At 36.8% G+C, this 22,311-nt stretch overlaps 2 protein-coding genes across 4 annotated transcripts; one reads left to right on the forward strand and one right to left on the reverse strand.

The window, feature by feature from the left end:
• The first annotated feature begins 2,294 nt into the window (after positions 1–2,294).
• Positions 2,295–11,427, forward strand: LOC131361950 (trichohyalin-like). Of its 3 annotated transcripts, none has more exons than XM_058403599.1 (5): positions 2,295–2,491; positions 4,130–4,180; positions 5,183–5,233; positions 5,937–6,545; positions 8,695–11,426. In XM_058403599.1, the coding sequence occupies exons 1-5, from the start codon at positions 2,476–2,478 to the stop codon at positions 10,572–10,574; spliced, it is 2,607 nt and encodes an 868-aa protein (XP_058259582.1). In that variant the 5' UTR covers positions 2,295–2,475; the 3' UTR covers positions 10,575–11,426. The 3 variants fall into 3 exon arrangements, with proteins under 3 accessions (XP_058259582.1, XP_058259583.1, XP_058259584.1); XM_058403601.1 differs by lacking the exon at positions 2,295–2,491 and adding an exon at positions 3,544–3,905; XM_058403600.1 differs by lacking the exon at positions 5,183–5,233 and having other exon boundaries at positions 8,695–11,427.
• Positions 11,428–12,046: 619 nt separating this feature from the next.
• Positions 12,047–18,840, reverse strand: unc50 (unc-50 homolog (C. elegans)). The gene is made up of 6 exons (XM_058403627.1): positions 18,705–18,840; positions 16,612–16,892; positions 15,893–16,013; positions 14,031–14,170; positions 13,027–13,134; positions 12,047–12,489 (listed from the first exon to the last, which is right to left on the reverse strand). The coding sequence occupies exons 2-6, from the start codon at positions 16,889–16,891 to the stop codon at positions 12,353–12,355; spliced, it is 786 nt and encodes a 261-aa protein (XP_058259610.1). The 5' UTR covers position 16,892; positions 18,705–18,840; the 3' UTR covers positions 12,047–12,352.
• Positions 18,841–22,311: the final 3,471 nt, after the last annotated feature.

Below are 22,311 nucleotides of genomic sequence, written 5' to 3' on the forward strand. Positions count from 1 at the left end.
ACCATATAACCAATTTAGTATATCGCTCAGACATGAGATTATTGATCAGGAGTGATACAAAAACTAATATTTAAATAAATAAAGACTGCAGAATAAGTGAAGAACTGCAGAAGTGTAAAAACCTGTTTATTAGACTTGTTCTGTCCAAGGAGCATGAAATATCCTCAAACATATTCCATCATAACACATTAAAGTCTACATTCAAACCTCAGCTTTTCACCAAATCAGATCAGTTAAATAAATCAAGCTTAAAATAAAAAAGAACACATTATAAACATTTCCCACATTCTTTCTCGTCTTTACCTACAAACAGTTTATTACAAAGTATACAAAAGTCCAGGAAGTGACAGGGAGAATGTGTGAGTCTCTGAGAGTAGAAGAATCCACACTGAAAGTGCCGTTAAGCGCGAGTGTGTCCTTACTGCACCCTGTACTTATAGAACCAGCAGAGGCCTTTAGTGAAGTTCCAGCCCAGTGTGACGGAGAGGATGTAGAGGAGTCCGAGCAGAGTGAACGGGTAGAGCAGAACCACCGTGTTCTTCAGGAAGGGGAGAGCTTAAACACACAGACGGGGACAGGAGGTTAAACTCTTATCATTATGTACATCATGTGACTGTCACAAAATTACAGAATATTTCAAATCATATGTCCACACTAGTGAAAGGCTACCATTACTGTCATAAAAACAGTCTCTCTAGGATACCAGGACTGTAGTAATAAATGCTAGATCAAGCATACTCCGTGATATCTCTGATATATTTTAAATATCGTCGTGTTGTGTCTTCCTTGTGGGATGGAGCAAATGGAAAAGTACACTCCCTGCTCTGGAAAACTGTTAATTATTGAGCTTTCCCTACAGTATGTGGCCGTATCTGCAATAGTTGATCACCACAATGTCTGTAAAACAAACACACTCATTTACTCTGCACAGAGAGATCATATCTGAAGATGCCTGTATTGTTATGGACGAGTGCGGTCTGCCTACACATCTGAATAAAACAGCGCCCTCTACTGCTCACTTTAGGGTAATGGTAAGATTCAGTGACGCGAACAACAAAGTTTTTACTTTCATGTCAGCTCTACTCTTAGTGTACTCACTTCCTGTGAGTAACTTCCTGTGATTGCTGAAGTAATTACACTATCTCTAGTGTAAAATATCTGAAATGTGAGAAATGCTGGCACCAGGACCCCATGCCTTCATCATTGTGCTGAGTGTGGGAAGGTTTACTGAAGATGAGAAAGTAACACTGAATCTGATTAAGAAGATGTTTGGTCCTGAGGCTACAAAGTACAGTATAGTGCTGTTTACTGGAGGAGATAAACTAAAAAATAAAAGATTTGAAGATTTTCTCAAAACCATTAATAATACATATTTGAACACTTATCAGAGACTGTGGTGGAAGAGTTCATTTGTTTAATAACAATACAAGATACTGAACAAGTTAACAAGCTTCTCCAAATGATTGAAGAAATGATAAATTTCAAGAGGGACAATTTCTTTTCTAATGAGCTTTTGAACACTGAACTTAACCTTTGTATGTGTCGAAAAGTCACCATTTACATCTACAAATTGATAACGATCAGCCAAATAAGATCTATCAAATAGAATATTATCAATGGTGTCAAAAGCTGCATTAAGGTCAAGCAAAACCAGCAGGGACACACAAGCCTGGTCAGAGGCCAGTAACAGGTCATTTACCACTTAAACCAGTGCCGTCTATGTGCTATGATGAGGCCTAAATCCTGACTGATATATTTCATGCATGTTTTTCTATTTAGGTATGAACTGCTTTGCTAAAACCTTTTAGGATCTTAAAGGTAAAGGGGAGGTTTGATACTGGCCTATAGCTGGACAGCTGACCGGCTGAGGTATCAGGGTTTTGATAACTCATGCAAGTGGGTTTAATTTTCCACCAAATTGAACTGTTGATAGAATAAAAACCATATAAATGTCCATTTTATAAAGAATCGAAGTCTCCTCCTAGCACAGTTATACTGACAGATCTTATTTAAGGACCAATCACTTTAAAATTCTACAGTAATAGAAACTGATCTTTATTTTTATTTGGCTTAATTTTTTTATCTTATGCGTGTCGATATTATCCATTTTAAATATAAAGGATTTTAAAAAGTATTTGTAAATATTGTAAATTGTTGTGTTTTCGTTTTGTTACTCATTTATTTAAGATGATCTTTTCGTAGAAAGTTCAGTTTTTTGGTGGTCTTGGATCTGGGGGACGCTCATTTTCCGCTTTTGACACAATTACCGCTAAGTGTCTTAAAGACGCGCCCCAAACATTTACATCCGGTTAGATTAACCGTGCTTTCAGCACTCTTTAAGTGACATTTTAAACGCTTTAGTAAAATTCATAATGGGTCTTTTTCCCTAGTAGTGATCAAACTCTAGAAACAATACTTCATGTTATTGAACATGTAACTTTCCTTTTTTTTTTAATCTCGCGCGATTGATAGAAAATGGCTTCCGACAAAGGTATGGATTGAATTTATCTTTAATTTAACTAACTTCGTTACTTTGTTTTAATGGCTAATTTACCATTTATTTCTGATAGATATAAGCAAATATCTTGTAACTGAGCGATGTTTTAGGAGCGATGAGTCTTGATGGTCTGCTTGAGAAAGTGAAACTAATTTCTAAGGGTTTTGTGAAATTCTAAAAAAAAAAAAAGAAAAAAGAAGAGGCTCAGGTTTAAGAGTTCTTCCAGAAGTGGCGTATTTATTTAATGCACAGGATTTCTGTGTCTACTATAGAATAAGCAAGCTGTTATTTCCATTTTCTTAAAATAAATAATGAACTATTAAAATCAAGGCATTACATGAATATCTCAGATATTTCTCGCTATAAGCACAAAATATCAGTGCCGCATTTCATCGCATCATTGAGGAAGTTAACAATATGAAGTGATACAGGGAATGTAACAGTCCAGCAGATACATCAGTATGTATTTCTGATTATATGACTAAACTGAAATGACACACATTGGCTGCAGTGGATATCACTTTTTTCCCTAAAACTTTTTCCTTGTGCTTTTCACAACATACACCTGATATTCACTTCCGCATGTGAACCATACCCAATCTGACACAAACATAAGCATTAAGATGGTGGTGCAGACTTAATTCTGTCTTATAGGAGCATTGCTGCTGTGCTGTTCTTTGAGCATGAGAAATACATTTACTATGGACAGTCTGTCTGGTGCCTGTCTTTTATAAGATATAGATTTGCTAAAAAAAAAATCTAAAATCTGTAGGGGATAGTGGGGCATAATTTTATTTATTATAAATAAAACGTACTCAAACTTGTAAATAAGAACATCACGCAAAAATGGTTTGTTTGTTTATTTGCTTATTGTTTAATTATCCATCTGTATCTGTAGCTATATATTAATTCGTTTAGTTTATACTTTAACTGTTTTACCCACATCATCTGGATACAAGAGTTACTGTCTAAAAGAACTCGCTAAGTATCTTGAGGCTACCTCACTTCACCGCCTTACCGCAAAGTATCTAAAAGCAGCGCATATAACATTTACTCCTGGAACAAGTAGCTCTGCACGACTCTAACTGCTTGGAAAAATATTATTTTCGGCACCATACGCAACTTAAAAACGCATTTGTGTGTTAGACACAAGTCTACACTCATTTCATTTAGAGGAGGATTTTAAGATGCAGGCATGGACTCCACTAGATCCCTGAAGGTATTCTGTGGTATCTGGCACCAAGATGTTAGCAGCAGATCCTTAAAGTCCTCTAAGTTGCGACGTGGGGCCTCCATGGATCGGACTTGTTCGTCCAGCGTATCTCACAGATGCTCGATTGGATTGAGATGTGTGGAATTTGGAGGCCAATTTAATTCTGTCAATCATTTTGGTTTAAATTTTTATCAGGTTTCTGTGTTTTGCTTTTCTTTTTCTTTCTTTTTCTGGCTATTTCTGGACATTTGTTCATAGTGGCTTCAGTGTGCTTTAGTTTATAAGACACAAAAACAATGTTATGTGTTTGTCTTGTGTGTATTTAACTCTCTAAATGCATAACAATGTTTTTTTTTGAGTAAACTGATTTTGAGTAAACTGTGCCCTTAATTTTTTTGCATTATGTGATTTCTGCACAGATGCAGCAAAGCCTAGGAGGAGGAGGAAAAGTAAGAGCCCACCTCCCGAAAGTAAGTGAAACTACGTTCATTTTGAAATGGCAAAACACACACACACACACACACACACACACATACACACGTACACACATTCTCAGCTCATGAAGGCAGAGAGTCTCAAAAACACCAGCATGGTAGGAAATGTTATACTGGAAAAAGCTGCATTTGAGATTGAAGATTCAGTCATGCAGCACAGTGAGAGAGCCAGTGGACTTGTGGAAGGAACGTACATCACCTTCATCAATGCAGCTCATTTATTTAACTCACCATTAAAACCCGAGGAACTGAAAGAGTGTGTAGATTTTTCTGCTGCAGCATGTTGAAAACCTTGAGACTGCGGGAGAGAAGACAACAGCAGATCTTTCTTTCCGCACAAAACAGAATTCATTCTTAATGGGAAATGTCTTGAGTAAAATTACACAAGTTCACACAAGTCTACTTTGACTTGTTTAAGCATTAAGCCAAATGAATCTTCAGGAAAATCCATTTTCCAAGTACAGTACAGTAGAGTGAGCAGTACTGCCTCTTTTTTCTTAAATTTTTTTACATTTTCATTTCATTTCATTGTCTGTACCACTTATCACGGGGAGCCTGTGCGTCATCGGGCATCAAGGCAGGATACACCCTGGACGGAGTGCCAATCCATCTCAGGACACACACACACTCTTATTCACTCACGTAGTCACACACTACGGGCAATTTAGAGACTCCAATCAGCCTAGAAGCATGTCTTTGGACTGTGGGAGGAAACCGGAGCACCTGGAGGAAACCCACCAGTCACAGGGAGAACATGCACACTCCACACACAGTGAGCGGGAACGAGACTCGAACCCAGGACGCTGGATGTTTGAGGCGAACTAAGCCACCATGCCACCTTTTTTTTACATTTTAAAATTAAAATTTTGTAGGCTGAAAGCTTAAAACCCTGTTATCACCATTCTGCTGAAAGAATATTAAAACTTTATTTTACTACCAATTTGTTAATGTTTTTTCTTGTTATTCATTTAATTCAAGGTTTAACTGCATTGCTATCAGAGAAAAAGACTGGAGAACACACGGCAAGGAGTGAGTATTTAATGTGTGTTCTGCTAATTATAAAAAAGAGATGTTAGAGTTAAAAGGGCAGAGCCTAATTTAAATAAATAGACTAATAACAATAAATACAATATAGTTTCCAGTTTCTAAATTGCAAACTAGTAAAATGTCAAAGTATGAACATAAAAGTAACAAATGTGAAAAGGAAGAATTTTGATTGAGGAGGAAATACAGGTTGCATTTTCCTTTTTTTTAAATCAGAAAAACCTGCAATTTTAACATTGGTGTGTAAACATTTTATTTTATTTATTATATTTAGTGTATACACTCAGTATCCATTTTAATAGGAACACCTGCACAACCGTTTTTTTTATGCAGTTGCCATGTGACAGCACCACAATGCATAAAATCTTGCAGATACAGGAGTAACCCATTTCAGGATTTGGGTTTTTGCCTAAAATATTTGAGCAATAATTTCATCAAATTTTATTTAAAAAAAAAAATTAGATATGCATGAATGTATGAATAACAAATTATTCTATATATTTATAGATATGAATTTGAATAAATGAAATCTATTAAATCTATTTTCTTTCTTTTTTTTTTAAATCATTAATTATGGATTTGAATCAGTGTAGAGCAGTTTTACAACAGAGCCTTGTTCAACAGAATTTTTTTTTCACAGCTGTCATTAATGTTTTATTTTGCAATTTCCCTTCCATTTCATTGCCAGTGTTGAACTTGGTGTTGTGTGGAAGTGATGAAGCACTGAAGACCTCCATATCAGATCTGATATTAGAGAATGTGAAGACCGGAGAAGTCTGTGGTCACAGTCTCCGGCTGGAGGTGATGCCAGCTCTCTACAACACTCAGCTCTCAGACGAGGAAGTGAGGCATGCGATTCTCTGTTGTATCTCTCTTGATAATCCTGTCCACGCTTTTCTTTTCCTCGTTCCTGTTGGTCCTGTCACAGATGATGAGAAAGGAGAAATCGAGACGATTCAGAGAACATTTGGTTCAAGGGTCTGTGATCACAGTGTAGTTCTTTTTACCAACAAGAACTATAATGAAGCTGCTGCAATTAACCTTGTAGAGCTAAATTCAGAAATGGAAGAACTTCGACGCCTGTGTGGGGACAGATATATGATCTTAGAGAAAGAAAAAAACCATAGACAGAAGCAGGTGGCAGAACTGTTGGAACGAGTAACAAATATGAAGAAGATTTATTCTCTCCAAATGTATATTGAGGCACAGAAAGATGAAGCTAAACAGCCACTAGAGGAGGAACTGGCCGAATTGAGGAACAGAATCAGGCAACTTGAAGCAAAACAACAGGGAACATGTGAGTAGTTTTTATATCTGAAACATAAAAGATTATTAATTATAGATTATTTAATTTCTATATTAGTAGACAATTATATTCATTTATTTTTTCATTTCATCTATGTACACAAATACAGTGAGGGAAAAAAATATTTGATCCCCTGCATTTTTTGTATGTTTGCCCACTGACAAAGAAATGATCAGTCTGTAATTTTAATGGTAGGTTTATCTGAACAGTGAGAGACAGAATAACAACAAAAAAATCATTAAAACACATTTCAAAAAAGTTATACATTGATTTGCATTTTATTGAGTGAAATAAGTATTTGACCCCTTTGCAAAACATGACTTAGTACTTGGTGGCAAACCCTTGTTGGCAATCACAGACGTCAGACATTTCTTGTAGTTGGCCACCAGGTTTGCACACATCTCACATCTCAAGGAATTTGGGCCCACTCCTCTTTGCAGATCCTCTCCAAGTCATTAAGGTTTTGTGGCTGACCCTTCAGCTCCCTCCACAGATTTGCTATGGGATTACGGTCTGGAGACTGGCTAGGCCACTACAGGACCTTACTGTGCTTCTTTCTGAACCACTCCTTTGTTGCCTTGGCTGTGTGTTTTGGGTCATTGTCAGGCTGGAATATCCATCCACGACCCATTATCAATGCCCTGGCTGAGGGAAGGAGGTTCTCACTCAAGATTTGATGGTACATGGCTCCGTCCATCGTCCCTTTGATGCGGTGCAGTTGTCCTGTCCCCTTAGCAGAAAAACACCCCCAAAGCATAATGTTTCCACCTCCATGTTTAACAGTGGGGATGGTCTTCTTGGAGTCACAGACAGCATTCCTCCTCCTCCAAACATGGTGAGTTGAGTTGATGCCAAAGAGCTGGATTTTGACCACAACACTTTCACCCAGTTCTCCTCTGAATCATTCAGATGTTCACTGGCAAACTTCAGATGGTCCTGTACATGTGCTTTCTTTAGCAGGGGGACCTTGCGGGTGCTACTGGATTTCAGTCTTTCACGGCGTAGTGTGTTACCAATTGTTTTCTTGGTGACTGTGGTCCCAGCTGCCTTGAGATCATTGACAAAATCCTCCAGTGTAATTCTGGGCTGATTCCTCACCATTCTCATGATCATTGAAACTCCATGAGGTGAGATCTTGCATGGAGCCCCAGGCCGAGGAAGATTGACAGTCCTTTTGTGTTTCTTCCATTTGGGAATAATCGCACCAACTGTTGTCACCTTCTCACCAAGCTGCTTGGCGATGGTCTTGTAGCTCATTCCAGTCTTGTGTAGGTCTACAATCTTGTCCCTGACATCCATGGACAGCTCTTTGGTCTTGGCCATGATGGAGAGTTTGGAATCTGATTGGTTGCTTCCTTCTGTGGACAGGTGTCTTTCATACAGGTAACGAGCTGAGATTAAGAGCACTCCCCGAGAGTGCTCCTACTGTAATCTCAGCTCCTTACCTGTATAAAAGACACCTGGGAGCCAGAAATCTTTCTGACTGATAGGGGATCAAATACTTATTTCACTCATTAAAATGCAAATCAATGTAGAACTTTTCTGAAATGCGGTTTTCTGGATTTTTTTTGTTGTTATTCTGCCTCTCACTGTTCAAATAAACCTACCATCAAAATTACGGACTGATCATTTCTTTGTCAGTGGGCAAATGTACAGAATCAGCAGGGGATCAAATAATTTTTTCCCTCACTGTATTTTATACTTTCATAGTCATACTGAAGTCTTGCCAGTTTCAGTCTTCTTAATATTTGGTTATAATAATCTCTCTCTCTTACACACACACACACTAATGCTATCCTTGTGATATAATTATTAATGCAGCTAATGCTATACCTAAATCTGTCCCTAATATTAACCTCAGTAACCATAAGGAAAGGTTTGAGCTCTTTAAGTTTTTAAATAAAGTAAAAAACAAAATCCAACGTCAAACAATCGGACAAAACAACCAAACACAAACAAGCAATAACAAATCAAATCAAAAATGTTTTCCTCATGGGGAGTAGATAACTGTCAAAACTATCAGAGTTTCCTATCAAAGATATTTCGTTACAACATGGTGGATTTTTCATCAGAATATTAATATAAATATTCAATTTGAAATCAGATGTTAAATTAAAATACATCACTTTTTCAATTTCAGGTGCTGAGAGTAAAAGCTCTGACTCCAATTGTTTGAGATTATTACTGATTGGGAAAACCGGAAATGGGAAAAGTGCAACAGGAAACACCATTCTAGGAAGAGAAGAATTTGAGAGTAGCATGAGCTTGATATATATGACAAGAAAGTGTCAGAAGGGCATTGGAGAAGTGCAGGGCAGATCAGTAGCTGTTGTGGACACTCCAGGACTCTTTGACACCACACTCTCTAATGAAGAGGTAACAGAAGAAATAGTGAAGTGTGTCTCAATGCTGGCACCAGGACCCCATGCCTTCATCATTGTGCTGAGTGTGGGAAGGTTTACTGAGGATGAGAAAGTAACAGTGAATCTGATTAAGAAGATGTTTGGTCCTGAGGCTGCAAAGTACAGTATAGTGCTGTTTACTGGAGGAGATAAACTGAAAAATAAAACACTTGAAGAGTATCTCAAAACCATTAATAATACATATTTGAACACTTTTATCAGAGACTGTGGTGGAAGAGTTCATTTGTTTAATAACAATACAGAAGATACCACTCAAGTTAACAAGCTTCTCCAAATGATTGAAGAAATGATAAATTTCAACAGAGACAATTACTTTACTAATGAGATGTTTGAGATGCTGGAGATGTCGATACAACAGAAACAAAAGCAGATGCTAAAAGATATAAAGGATAAAATGCAAGCTGAAAAAGAGGCTCTGAAGGTCAGATATGAAGAAGAACTGGAACAGGTGAGGAAGAATATGGATAAAGAGAGAGAGATGTTGGAAGAGGAAAGACGTAAAAGAGAAAACATATTTAAAGAGAAGGAAGAAGCACTGAGGCAAGAATATGAGAAGAGAGAAGAAGAACAGAAAGAGAAATGGAAAAGAGAGAACCAAAGAAGAGAAGAAGAGGAAAAACGACAGACTGAAGAAAATAAACGCATGATGGATGAGATGAAGAAAGAACTAGAAACTCAAAAAGCTAAATTTTTCCAACAGCAAACTGAAAGAGAAGAGGAGGACAGAAAAAGGGCAGAGAGAGAGAGAGAGATTAAAGAACGCTTTGAGCAAGAACAAAAAGAAGAAATTACAAAACTAAAACTCAAACAGGAAGAAGAGGTCAGAAGGAGAGATGAGGAAGAGCAAAAGAGAAGAAAAGAACAGGAAGAAGAGAGAGAAAACTGGAAGAGAAAAATAAAAGAGGCAGAAAATGATAAAAATGAAATTAAGGAAGAAATCGAAAGGAAACTGGGAGAACGGGAGATGCGATGGACAAAGCAGATGAGAGAGAGGGATGATGAAGACAAGAGAACTAAACAGAGACATGCTGAAGAACTGAGAGCACAAGAGGAAAATCAGGAGCAAATGAGGAAAAAATTTGAAAAGGAAATAGAACGAGAGAGAAATGAGTGGCAAAAAACAGAAAGGAGGAAACGAGAGCAAATAGAGAAAGAGTATACGGAAAGAAAAAAGAATATAACACAGGAGTATGAGGAACGGGAAAAAATAAGGAAAGAAGAATGGTATAAAAGAATCCAAGAGGAAAATGAAAGAAGGGAAGAGGAGAGACAGAGACTAAAGAGAAGGAAAGAGGAGATAGAAGCAGAAAGACAAGAGGAGATAAAAAGGAGAGAGAAAGAAGATAATGTAAGAAAAGAACAAGAAGACCGAGCCCGTGAAGAAATGAAAAATATTTATGAGAGCAAAATGAAAGAAATGGAGACCAAATATCAGGATGAGGCTAGAAGGAGAGCTGAGGAGAACCGAGAGGCAGAACATAAACATCACATACAAGAATTGACTGACAAACATCACCATGAGTATAAGGCTCTCATGGATCTGTATGAAAGTAGCAAAAAAGAATTAGATAAGCAAAAGAGCTGCATTATCATCTAAAGGGTTGATCATACTTTTCTGATGTTTGCACTCACATGAGACAAAACAATTCATTTACTTCCTTTTACTCCATTTTCCTTTCTTAATCAGCATTAATGTAGAACCCTCACACTATTTTCTCATGTCTACATTTGAATCTTATGGCATCCTGATTGTGCTGTACGTTGACAGGAAGAGCTGTTTCCAAGCAAACATTGTTTCATTGAGATGCAGTGCATTCATCATTATGTTCTTGTTTGCTTCGTTTATAAAACTTACACAATACAAAATTGTGTTTAGTGTTATTAACACAAATTCCACATACAAGTCACTGTAGATTTTATTTGATACACCTTTGTATATACAGCATGTAATGCACAATCGCTTTAAACAACAGCAAAAGGGGTGTGGAGTTGCTAAAAAGATGTTGGGCTGTTCAGTCTGTGCAGATTTATTTTGTTGTTAGGGTAAAGAATAATGAAAGCACTCCATTCAATGTTTTTTTGAAGAAGAAATAAAGACATTTAGTTCTGTTTCACTGTTCCTGACCACCAGAACAATGTCATCAGATACCGTCATACACTTTTCTTCTACTTGCCTTTTATAAGTTGGAACTGTTAGTCAACACTGATTTCTGGTTTATTTTATTTATATTATAATCTTTCATGAATCTGTGTTAAGATAAGATGAGATAAGATAACTTGTCTATAACTTATATACTGTTGTTTGATTCCAGGAAGCAGATATGGGATTAGTTAATGAGAGAATCATGTCAATAAGAAATCTATTAAATGAAATATCAGTGTTTCTGTTGACTTAACTAGTATGTTTATATAGCTGGATATGTATTCACTATTTCTTTTAAATAAATCATAAAATCTTTATATTAGCAAGATGTCTGATTTATTGTGCATAAATACAGCTGATTGTGAGCTCTTCCTACACCTTACTAGGAGAAATGGACGATAACAAGCCTCAGTTAAAACTGGATCAGCTTTACATCAAGCTACACTTACACAGTTTTCTAAAGAATTGACCATGTAAGTTTTCCAAACATCATGGAGAACCTGCATTTAGTTCTTCTGGACACTTGCTTCTGTTTCTTGCATTTATGCAAGACAACTTTCAATATGTTTTAGCTAAAGGTCATATATATTTCTTATATTACTGCACTGACCCTTCAAACATTTCTCTGTGACATAATTTTTATAGAAATTAATATAATCTATTTTTATTGACAGACAAATGCAGAAAGCATTAAAACAAACATTTCAGACAAAATGTATATAAATATAAAACAAAAATAATGACCTTATAGATTTCCTGAACCAATCCTAGACAAATGATTCTTAAATAATATCTTTAACGTAACTATTTAATTAAAATATTATTTATAACTGATTCTGTGAGGACTGTTAAGGAAAACACCATATAACCAAAAAACTAATATTTAAATAAATAAAGACTGCAGAATAAGTGAAGAACTGCAGAAGTGTAAAAACCTGTTTATTAGACTTGTTCTGTCCAAGGAGCATGAAATATCCTCAAACATATTCCATCATAACACATTAAAGTCTACATTCAAACCTCAGCTTTTCACCAAATCAGATCAGTTAAATAAATCAAGCTTAAAATAAAAAAGAACACATTATAAACATTTCCCACATTCTTTCTCGTCTTTACCTACAAACAGTTTATTTACAAAGTATACAAAAGTCCAGGAAGTGACAGTGAGAATGTGTGAGTCTCTGAGAGTAGAAGAATCCACACTGAAAGTGCCGTTAAGCGCGAGTGTGTCCTTACTGCACCCTGTACTTATAGAACCAGCAGAGGCCTTTAGTGAAGTTCCAGCCCAGTGTGACGGAGAGGACGTAGAGGAGTCCGAGCAGAGTGAACGGGTAGAGCAGAACCACCGTGTTCTTCAGGAAGGGGAGAGCTTAAACACACAGACGGGGACAGGAGGTTAAACTCTTATCATTATGTACATCATGTGACTGTCACAAAATTACAGAATATTTCAAATCATATGTCCACACTAGTGAAAGGCTACCATTACTGTCATAAAAACAGTCTCTCTAGGATACCAGGACTGTAGTAATAAATGCTAGATCAAGCATACTCCGTGATATCTCTGATATATTTTAAATATCGTCGTGTTGTGTCTTCCTTGTGGGATGGAGCAAATGGAAAAGTACACTCCCTGCTCTGGAAAATTGTTAATTATTGTGCTCTTCCCACAGTATGTGGCCGTATCTGCAATAACTATTATAACAATTTCCTGTATATCTGGTACTTTATCTGGTACTTTAACTGTACTATCTTATTGCTCTAAATAGTTAAATGTACTTTAGGGTTTGGCATATGTGGTCTTTAAAACGTCACATTTTCCTCAGAGTTTTGCAACATTCGTTACACAGACACACACATGGAGGAGAAATCGCATCTGCTATAATCGAGGCTCACGGGTGCTTACCGTTGTAGCCGAGGAATGTGATGTATATGTAGTAGCCGATGGCGATCAGCCACAAGGTGTTGCCCACGAAATATCCCACGAACCAGTCGGAGTTGATCACCACAATGTCTGTAAAACAAACACACTCATTTACTCTGCACAGAGACATCATACTCATCTGAGTGCTGTCTGCTTACACGTCAGAATAACACAGCGCCCTCTAGGGTAATGGTAAGATCCAGTGACACGAACAACAATGTTTTACTTTCACGTCAGCTCTAGTATTAGTGTACTTACTTCCTGTGATCGTCCATGAAACATCCATTAAGTAAAACAAAACAAAAACCCTGTTCATATCCAACACACAAAATCAGACCTTCTTAAACACAGTATTAATCTCTAGATGTTTATAAAGTAACCATGAGTTACTTTTCCTTTAAAATAATCGCACATTACACATCATCATAAATAAAGAATATCTATAAGAATCAGTAAATTGATTCATTTATACTCAAGTGGTCTAGTGTGATAGGCAGATAGAGGGATAGATGTACTTTATTGAGCCATGAAGGGAAATTTAGGATCAGATGTTACAAGACCATATTGTTACGTGCACCATTACATTTCCTCAAGCTAGGTGGGGATGACGAAGATTAACACCCTGAGACACTAGAAACCAACCAGCCACGGCTTTTTTTTTAACTGCAGTGGTGCTGGATGCTGTAACACAATTGGCAGAAACTTCTATCTACAAGCTTCTGTATACATGATGCCTCTGATCGGTAAGGATCCCTGTGATTAATAGGGAAAAGAGAGCATGCCCCTCCCACTCTGAGAGCATGGCCAAATTTTATAAATAATTTTTAATAACGCATGATGTCCTGACCATATAGAATTCAAACCACCTCCCGGTAATAGAGCGTGCACTCACAGTCTGATGTTGTATGACAAATATCCAGCTTACGAAGTTATCTTAACATCATGTGTCTCCTGGAGAAGTGTGTACTGAAGGAATGAAGACTCACGGTTGATGAAGAACAGCTGGAGGAAGTGTAAGATGATCAGCAGAGGGTAGAACGCGTTCAGATGCACGTCGAAGGCGTAGCCCCATTCCACATCGTAATCCCTAATGGGATGCTTCATCAGGTATTTATTACTGACAATCCTACACACACACACACACACACACAGTTATTAAACATGATACTATGTGCATTCTGTGATCTGGATTACGGTTTCTTTGGATGCACATCTCACCTTAGAGTCCTGTTTTATGATATTACTCTATTAACTATTAACAGTTAAAGGTGCAATAAGTGATTTCTTACTTGCACAAAAAAACTGGAATAAAATACCCTGATCCATGGCCTTAGCAGATGTGTATTTAAAAAAAATAAATGTCTGGAGAACTGGCTCATTCTGGTTCTGCTTGTGTGTGTGGTGTGTGTTTTACGGACAATCTACTCAACATGCCAATGTAATTCCTGGGGGCGGAGCTTTGTGAACATGGGCGGGAATGAAAGCATGGGCTCAGAGTAAAAAATAAACAGAAATTCAGATATCAACCATACCTAGGTAACGTAATGACACCTAATCTTAATAAACCTAAAAGTGTTTTTTTAAATGCATGCCATCATTTCACCGTTATACACCACGTCCCCGAGTCACGTGAACAAGTGCTGCTCTAAAATGGTGAAGCTTTCTGAACTGACAGACATGATTGACAGGTGAGAAGAGACACACGCATTTCCAGATTGGTTGGATGTCAGTGTGTTTTCTTTGCTGTCTACGGAGTCTGATGTGCCACAGAGACAAGGGTTTTTTTTATGGCTGTTGCAGTAATATAATGATCACTAGAAACAGAATAGGAATGGCTTTTATGTGTCACAAATACATTACAGCACAGTGAAATTCTTTCTTCGCATATCCCATCCTTAGAGGTTGGAGTCAGAGTGCAGCGTCAGCCCTGATACAGCGCCCCTGGAGCAGAGAGGGTTAAGGGCCTTGCTCAAGGGCCCAACAGTGCCAACTTGGCAGTGCTGGGGCTTGAACCCCCGATCTTCCAGAGCCTTAACCACTTGAGCTACCTTTAATTTACAAGCTTCCTGTTTCATATGGCTTCATGTGGCTGCACAGTCTGTCTTATAGAAATGTGCTGTAACGCACACCCATATGATGGAGTGCTGGTTATCTGTATTGTTCAAAATATGAATAAATACATAATAAAGAAAATATCTTGAATATGTACAGATTACTTTAATATTTCTAACTGTGATATTTGTCCTGTTTTCAGATGATTTTTACAAACCTACTTTTTTTTAAATAAATGATTAAAAACAAAACAGCTGCCTATAGGACAAGACTGTACCATGTCTGAAATCAGTATAAGTGGATGGAAACAGGTTTAGTAGGTAGGTGTAGGTTTAGTAGTCATGTGTCTGGTTTATTGTATGCACAAAAGAAACATACAAAAGTGTCTGAAGTATTGAATACAGCGACACTGGTTCACCGGGTCATAGACTACTAAAACTTCATAGAAGTCTAAAACTCTACTACTAGTTTAAGTATTTTTTTTAGAAAGAGGTAGGTTCTAACTGAATGGAGTCTTATAGTGGAAAGCTCTACATGGATTTTAATATATATTCAAGATATTTTCATTTGCTGAAATGTTTTACAGTGTACAGATAAATGTGGCTTTTAATCACTCTCTTTTTTCTTATAGTGCTAGAAACCAAAAACAAATGCTATTAATTATTAAGTTATTACTCTATTTCAATTTCCAATTCCTATCCATCCATCTCAATTTCATAAACAACAAATATACAAACAGAGCCTCCGTGTCTCTGCCTGATGGACCCCTGGTATTCAGGCATGGGCTCCGACTCACCACATGAGGGTGGAGATGAGCAGGCCGACGCCGATGCAGTCGATGAACACGACCCACAGTAAGAGCTTCAGCGTCTCCACAAACCCCATATCTAACACCAGACCGAAGCCTACAGTGGACACTGTGGAGGAAAAAAAATACACATTAAATAATACAAAAAAATAATTAAATGATAAAAGTTTTACTTTCACACACACTAAACAAATTTCACTTGAAATAACAATTTTAAATCCAATAATTCTAGAGCTGACTATATGTCATGCGTGCAAAAATGTTTCGAGTGTTACACCAAAATCAGTACATCAACCAAGCCATTGTTTTGATATTTTCCTGTCTGCAAGCTGATATTTAAAGTGTTGTTGCACTGAAGCTTCGTATCAAAACTGCGTAATTAATTTAACATAATTTTCTGTGTGTCCTTATCATCCTTTTTATTCATGTGTGCTTGTATTTTGTGGAAAGCAAGCAAATAAAAACTAGCTAGTGATATGTAATCGGTCAATAATGCCACAAGATTTTATCATTTATTTATCCGATTTAAAAATAAATCGCCCTTGTTGTGTGCATGTACTGATGATGCTTCAGATTTGTCCAAAATAAGACACGAACTCTACCCTAATTTGATGCCCATATATTATTGCCACCCATCAAATAAAAATTACAGTGATATTAGGGTGGAATGTTTAACTTATGATCAGTTTGTGTGTGTGTATACTGACCGCACAGCCAGATGCTGAGCAGCACGAGGAAGGCGGGGTCATCGCGAGCCCACTGGTCTTTGGTCTGTTTGCGGTAGTGGAAGTTGCGGTACACTCTCTGCGGCGAGGTGAACAGGTAGAGCATCTGCCACATGGCGAACTCAAAGTCCATCTGTTTGAAGTGAACTAGGCGCCGCAGGTACTTGTAGCGCTTAGCGCCGGCGGTGTGTCGGGCGGCATCGCGGGAGTTCAGGCTGCCATTGGTCTGTTTCTGAGGGGAGAACGCTGTGGTGGGCAACATACTGAGAAACACACACACACACGCAGATAGATAATTTTACTCATCACAGAAAATCAGGTTTTCATGCAGCATTGAGATGGAACCCTAAAGCTGTTGACTTAGGGTGATCTTTATTTAAACCTAGCAAGTACATTCTCAATGATTATAACCGACTAAATCATTACTTAAGACTATTTTACTTATTACAAGTTTGCTTTTATTGCTCAGTTCATTTGCTTATTATGATCATTATAATAATCATTATCATGATTATAATGCTCTCTCAGCATTTTTGCTTATGTTTAATATTGTGCACCTACATTTGTTTTTATTTGTTCATTTTCATCTATAGTTATCTATATTTATTTAGTTATTATTTATTTTTCATTATTCTTTTGTTTTAATACATTTTAACTTTATTTGATCATATTGTCACCTCTGGCTTGATCAATAGAGGAAAATGAAATTTTTAGATTAACTATCTGGAATTTATATATTTCTGTAAATCTGCTTGTCTGTTGTTAAAAGCACCATAGAAAATAAAACTTTAACTTTTTTATTTTAGCTTTATTACATTGCTGTTTTATGTATTGCTCATAGGGGTTCCCATTTCTTATCACGGCTTTGCTTCGGCTTGAAATTCTGTATCTAATTTTGTGTTTATGTATTCCTCCTACAGAAGACCATTCAAAATTGACTTCTGGTTGATTGCTTACTGCTTTCCTGCTTCGTGTTTATCATTCCCTGTACTGTGCATGCAGAAAATGAATCAACACCCTTTGGAACCTTTCTGAATCAAGATCGCAACAACGATCTGGCAAAAATGATTCAATTCTATTCCTTTTATTCTTTCTTGTGATTTCCCAAATCACAAATTAATGTTACTTAATTCACTTTAAGGCAAGTCTCTGATGTGCTAAAATATTAATAAAGGTGTCAAGAGCCAGCGTTAATGCCATGACGTAGTTCAATATTTATAAATACAGCAGTCTGCACTAGGGTTGCAAAGGGGCGGGAAATTTCCAGAAAATTTCCAGAAATTCAACTGAAATTGCATTAAATCTTGTTGTTTTAACCAAGATCATGCTGCAAGAGATATATATATCAACTACATTTAAGTTCCCTGTTATAGGCTAACCTGCAATTTTGCAAATTCCCAGTTTATTCCCATTAATTCCCATATATCCCTGTTATTTCCCATGGATAGTTTCCAGCCTTGAAAAAAATCCCCAGAATTTCGCAACCCTATCTGCACCAGGACTGTTATAATAGTTAAAAAGCAAACCCTCTGCATCTGATAACCCTCAGGTTTCTGATCATGAGAGCTGTTGCATTCACACTTACAAAGTAAACTGAATTAGTGGCCATGTTTGTGATTCCCAGCCTGACATACACATATCCAGGTACCTCAATCTAAATAAAAATGATGAAGTCTAGCCGTGTTAGATTTCTGTAGAGAAAACATCAACAATAAGGAAATGCCTGGCTGCGTAAATGAATCAGGAACCCAGATCAAGTTATAAGAAGACTGCAGAGCTGGCATTCAGTGTCCTTTATAACGCAAATGTGAACGTGAATGCAGAGGCGTTTTATTTTTTGAACAAATAAATAAAGGAAATATATATAGATATATATGTTTTACTGACGTAAGATTTAAGATTCAAGATCCGGTCAAATTCTAATCCTAAAAAGAAACCTGCTGGTGTTTTCTGCAGAAGCCTGAGGCCTGTGTTGACATCACCACAAGAGCGCTGTAAGAAACTCTATAAAGCCTTGAAAAGCACAAGGATCACTTTAAACATTTTATATTAAAACACACACATGGTTTACACACCTGCTGCATCGGCAATGTCCTCAAAGTCAATCAGTCAGTTCAGTTCTTTTCCCTTTTGCCAACACAACAAAAATCAACACATCACAGCTTCCAGCTCAAACACTTCCTGTCGCGACCTGAACACGTCGCCCGTGCGTCTTGCCTCATGACGTCATTACGTTCGGACGTGCGTCTCGTCAGCTTTCTGGGAATTGTAGTCCTACTAAACAGCGTCAGTAGTCTTTTTTTTTTTTTTTACAATATTGTGTTTAATTAAAGAAAAACAAAACAAAACGTGTTTTATCGATTCTGTATCGTCCTTTGTTTTTTGTTTTTACCATTCTGTAATTATTGTGTATTTTTTTATTGTAATTATTGTATATTGTGACTGTAATTGATCCCCATTGTGATCTATTTTGTATTGTTTCATGTTATTGCAATTACAAAAACAAACAAACAAACAAAAATCTAAGAGCAACAATTTGGAAATTGATTCATTTTTTTTTTTATTCACGAATCTTACAATTTCACGTTAAAGGTCATAATTTTCTTTTCCAGCCATAGCGACACATCATTTGAATATATTGTCAACTTCTATATTTTGATGTCTACATATATATATTTATTGATACATAAGTTCTACATACATAAATTTAAAACTTTTCTAAATTTTCACTTCCTAAAATCTCCCCTTCCCTCTGTGAAATACAAAACCTTTTGAACCCATAAAATCCAACAGAAAGCTACAGATCTTCTCTGCTATTGTCTCGACATTCTGATTTAATCAATGGCACACTGTGAATTATTTAGTTTTTTTTTTTCCTTTTGTTTTTGTTAGTTATTTGTCTGTTTATTTGTTATCTGTTATTATTTATTTACATATTTTTGTTAAGTTTGATTATACTGCATATCTTCAATTTAAATGTGGATAATTAATTGTATAATTACATTTTTTTTTTTACATCTGAACCTTTATTCTTTCAATTAATATTGCAAAAAACAACAAAAAAACAACAACAGCAAAATAAACCTAAGAACATCGACAAAAAAACAGTAGGCATTGTACCATTACCTGATATAGTTAATTTGGTTTAGGTTCATATTTGAACCTGAATATATGATTTGATATGTATAATTGTCCCTGAAATTTGTTATATTCAGGGAGTATACTTTAAGGATTTTTTTTTAGTTTTTATTAGTATATATAGGACATCCCACAGATGCTCAATTGGATTGGGATCTGGGGAATTTGGAGGCCAGGTCAACACCTCAAACTTCTTGTTGAGCTCATCAAACCATTCCTGAACCATTTTTGCATTGTGGCACGGTGCATTATCCTGCTGAAGAGGCCACAGCCATCAGGGAATACTGTTTCCATGAAAGGGTGTACATGGTCTGTAATAATGCTTAGGTAGGCATCAGACATTAGGACCCAATGTTTTCCAGCATTTCCCAGCAGAACCCTGTCACCGGTTCACCACTGTTCTTTCCTTGGACCACATTTGATAGATACAGACCACTGCAGACCGGGAACGGCCCAAAACACAAGGGCCCATCACAATTTGGCCTTTGTTAAACTTAAATCCTTACGCTTGCCCATTTTTCCTGCTTCTAATACATCAGCTCTGAGGACAAAATGTTGACTTGCTGCCTAATATATCCCACCCACTAACAGGTGCCATGATGAGGAGATCATCAGTCTTATTCACTTCAATGTTATGGCTGATTTTTATATATATATATATATATATAAATATAAATATATATATATATATATATATATATATATATATATATATATATATAAATAAAAGACAGAGAGCTTGAATTTATCTCATTTTAATATATCTAAGTTCATAGTTTATAGACAATAAATAATACATAAACAAACAAGCAGTGCGTGTGTGTGTGTGTGTGTGTGTGTGCACCATCAGTTAAAAAGCTGCTGAAAATTGAATCCTGTATCTTCATGATTCTATGCATTGCCCTGCTGCCACACAATTGCCTAAATAGATAATTGCATGAATGAGGAGGTGTACAGGTGTTCCTAATAAAGTGCTCAGTGAGTGTAAATGAGCATTATATAACAATTTGGTCAGTTTCGACTGTTTGTACATTCAATGTTGCTAATGCGACTGATAGAATACCACCACCATCTCTGATATATGATCTTGGGTACTTGATGTACAGATACCCCGTCTCACTGCAGATATCTGGAGATTTGTGTGTTTGAACACTCCTTCCCTATAGGTCCATGCTGGTCACATTTCCAGCATTTCAACATGTCACAGTCCTTAAACTGATGCTCAGTTGAGTCACAGATGTAATCACTCAGGGTTTGTAAAGGGAAAAGTGGTACAACCATTACATGGACACATGAAGATAAGGGAAGTCGTAGCTCAATGCTGTAAATGTAATGAAGATGGAGTTGAGGATTGCAATCAGGTTGTTTTTTCACTCTGACTTTGTATCGTCCTACACCATACCATATTCTGAACTGGTCTACCTGTGTTTTGGACTTAAGGAGGTCACATGGGTTTCTGCAGACTGACACACTGGACTAATGTAACATCACCGCCGGCACCTGTCCTCCAGAGGGAATCCTCGCCTAAATTCTGATGCCACCAACCACCCATTTTGGATTATATAATAAAACCTGCTAATGGATCCTACCCAATCCGTCTTTTTTCCAGGTCGTGGAAGAAGAGGAATACCCCTTGCTGTACATCAGCTACAAGCTCTTGGTAAGAGAGGCTAGCACTATAGAGAAGGAGTGTGTGGCATTGAAATGTGCAGCCATAACATTGGATAGCTTCAGTAAATTATTTCTGTAGAAGTGGAATGTTTATCATTGCTCATTTGTACATCTGATAAGTATGTTTTATAAATTGTTCACGATTCAAGATTCAAGAAGTTTTATTGTCATTTCAACCACATATAGCTGACGCAGTACAGAGTGAAATGAAACAACGTTCCTCCAGGACCTGGTGCTACATAAACATACAACATAAAGATTAAATACGAAAAAAACTACACAGAGCTAGGACCAGAGTTTTGTCCTATGTGCATAAAGTGCAAAGTGTGCAACTAGGTACAAACAGTGCAAAGACAAGACAGTGCAAAAACAGTAGGTACAAAAGAAAAAGACACTTAGCGCTGAAAGAAAAAGAACATGTGTAGTGAAATGTAAAAAATGAAATGGAATAAAAATGAAGTGATGTACAGAGTAGCAGCGGTTGAGGTAGTGCAAATAGAAATAGGCATAAACATAAATTTAAACATAGCAGTGTAATGAAATATGTTTCAGTCTGGGAATGCCATCTACAGAGGAAACACCTGAACTGGAAAAGTGTTTTAAATGTTGGAAAAGTTAAGAATCAGACTTTCCTGTCTTTGGTAGGATTGTTATAGTGGTGTTTAAAACATAGAAACTCTTATCTAGGTTAATGATAATGCTACTGAAATGTTCTGCAAATAAACCTGTTCATTTTTCTTCTCATTGAGGAAACAAATCATTATTGACCTTATTTGACAATAATGGGAGTAACGAGCCTTCTTTAAAACTCATTTAACTTTTAGAATCTTAGCCCTGACTGTAGTAAATGGGCAGGTGATTTCCCATGTTCAG

Source organism: Hemibagrus wyckioides, linkage group LG11 (genome assembly GCF_019097595.1).
Source record: "Hemibagrus wyckioides isolate EC202008001 linkage group LG11, SWU_Hwy_1.0, whole genome shotgun sequence".
Taxonomy (NCBI): domain Eukaryota; kingdom Metazoa; phylum Chordata; class Actinopteri; order Siluriformes; family Bagridae; genus Hemibagrus; species Hemibagrus wyckioides.

Bases quoted from the DNA above. Each gene is read 5' to 3' on its own strand.
- unc50 (XM_058403627.1), bottom strand. From the start codon at position 16,891: ATGTTGCCCACCACAGCGTTCTCCCCTCAGAAACAGACCAATGGCAGC. The intron at 14,171-15,892 runs GTGAGTCGGAGC...GTGTGTGTGTAG, and splicing joins CTCATCTCCACCCTCATGTG to GATTGTCAGTAATAAATACC. The intron at 13,135-14,030 runs GTGAGTCTTCAT...TTTGTTTTACAG, and splicing joins CCAGCTGTTCTTCATCAACC to ACATTGTGGTGATCAACTCC.
- LOC131361950 (XM_058403599.1), top strand. The intron at 4,181-5,182 runs GTAAGTGAAACT...ATTTAATTCAAG, and splicing joins TAAGAGCCCACCTCCCGAAA to GTTTAACTGCATTGCTATCA. The intron at 6,546-8,694 runs GTGAGTAGTTTT...TTTCAATTTCAG, and splicing joins AGCAAAACAACAGGGAACAT to GTGCTGAGAGTAAAAGCTCT.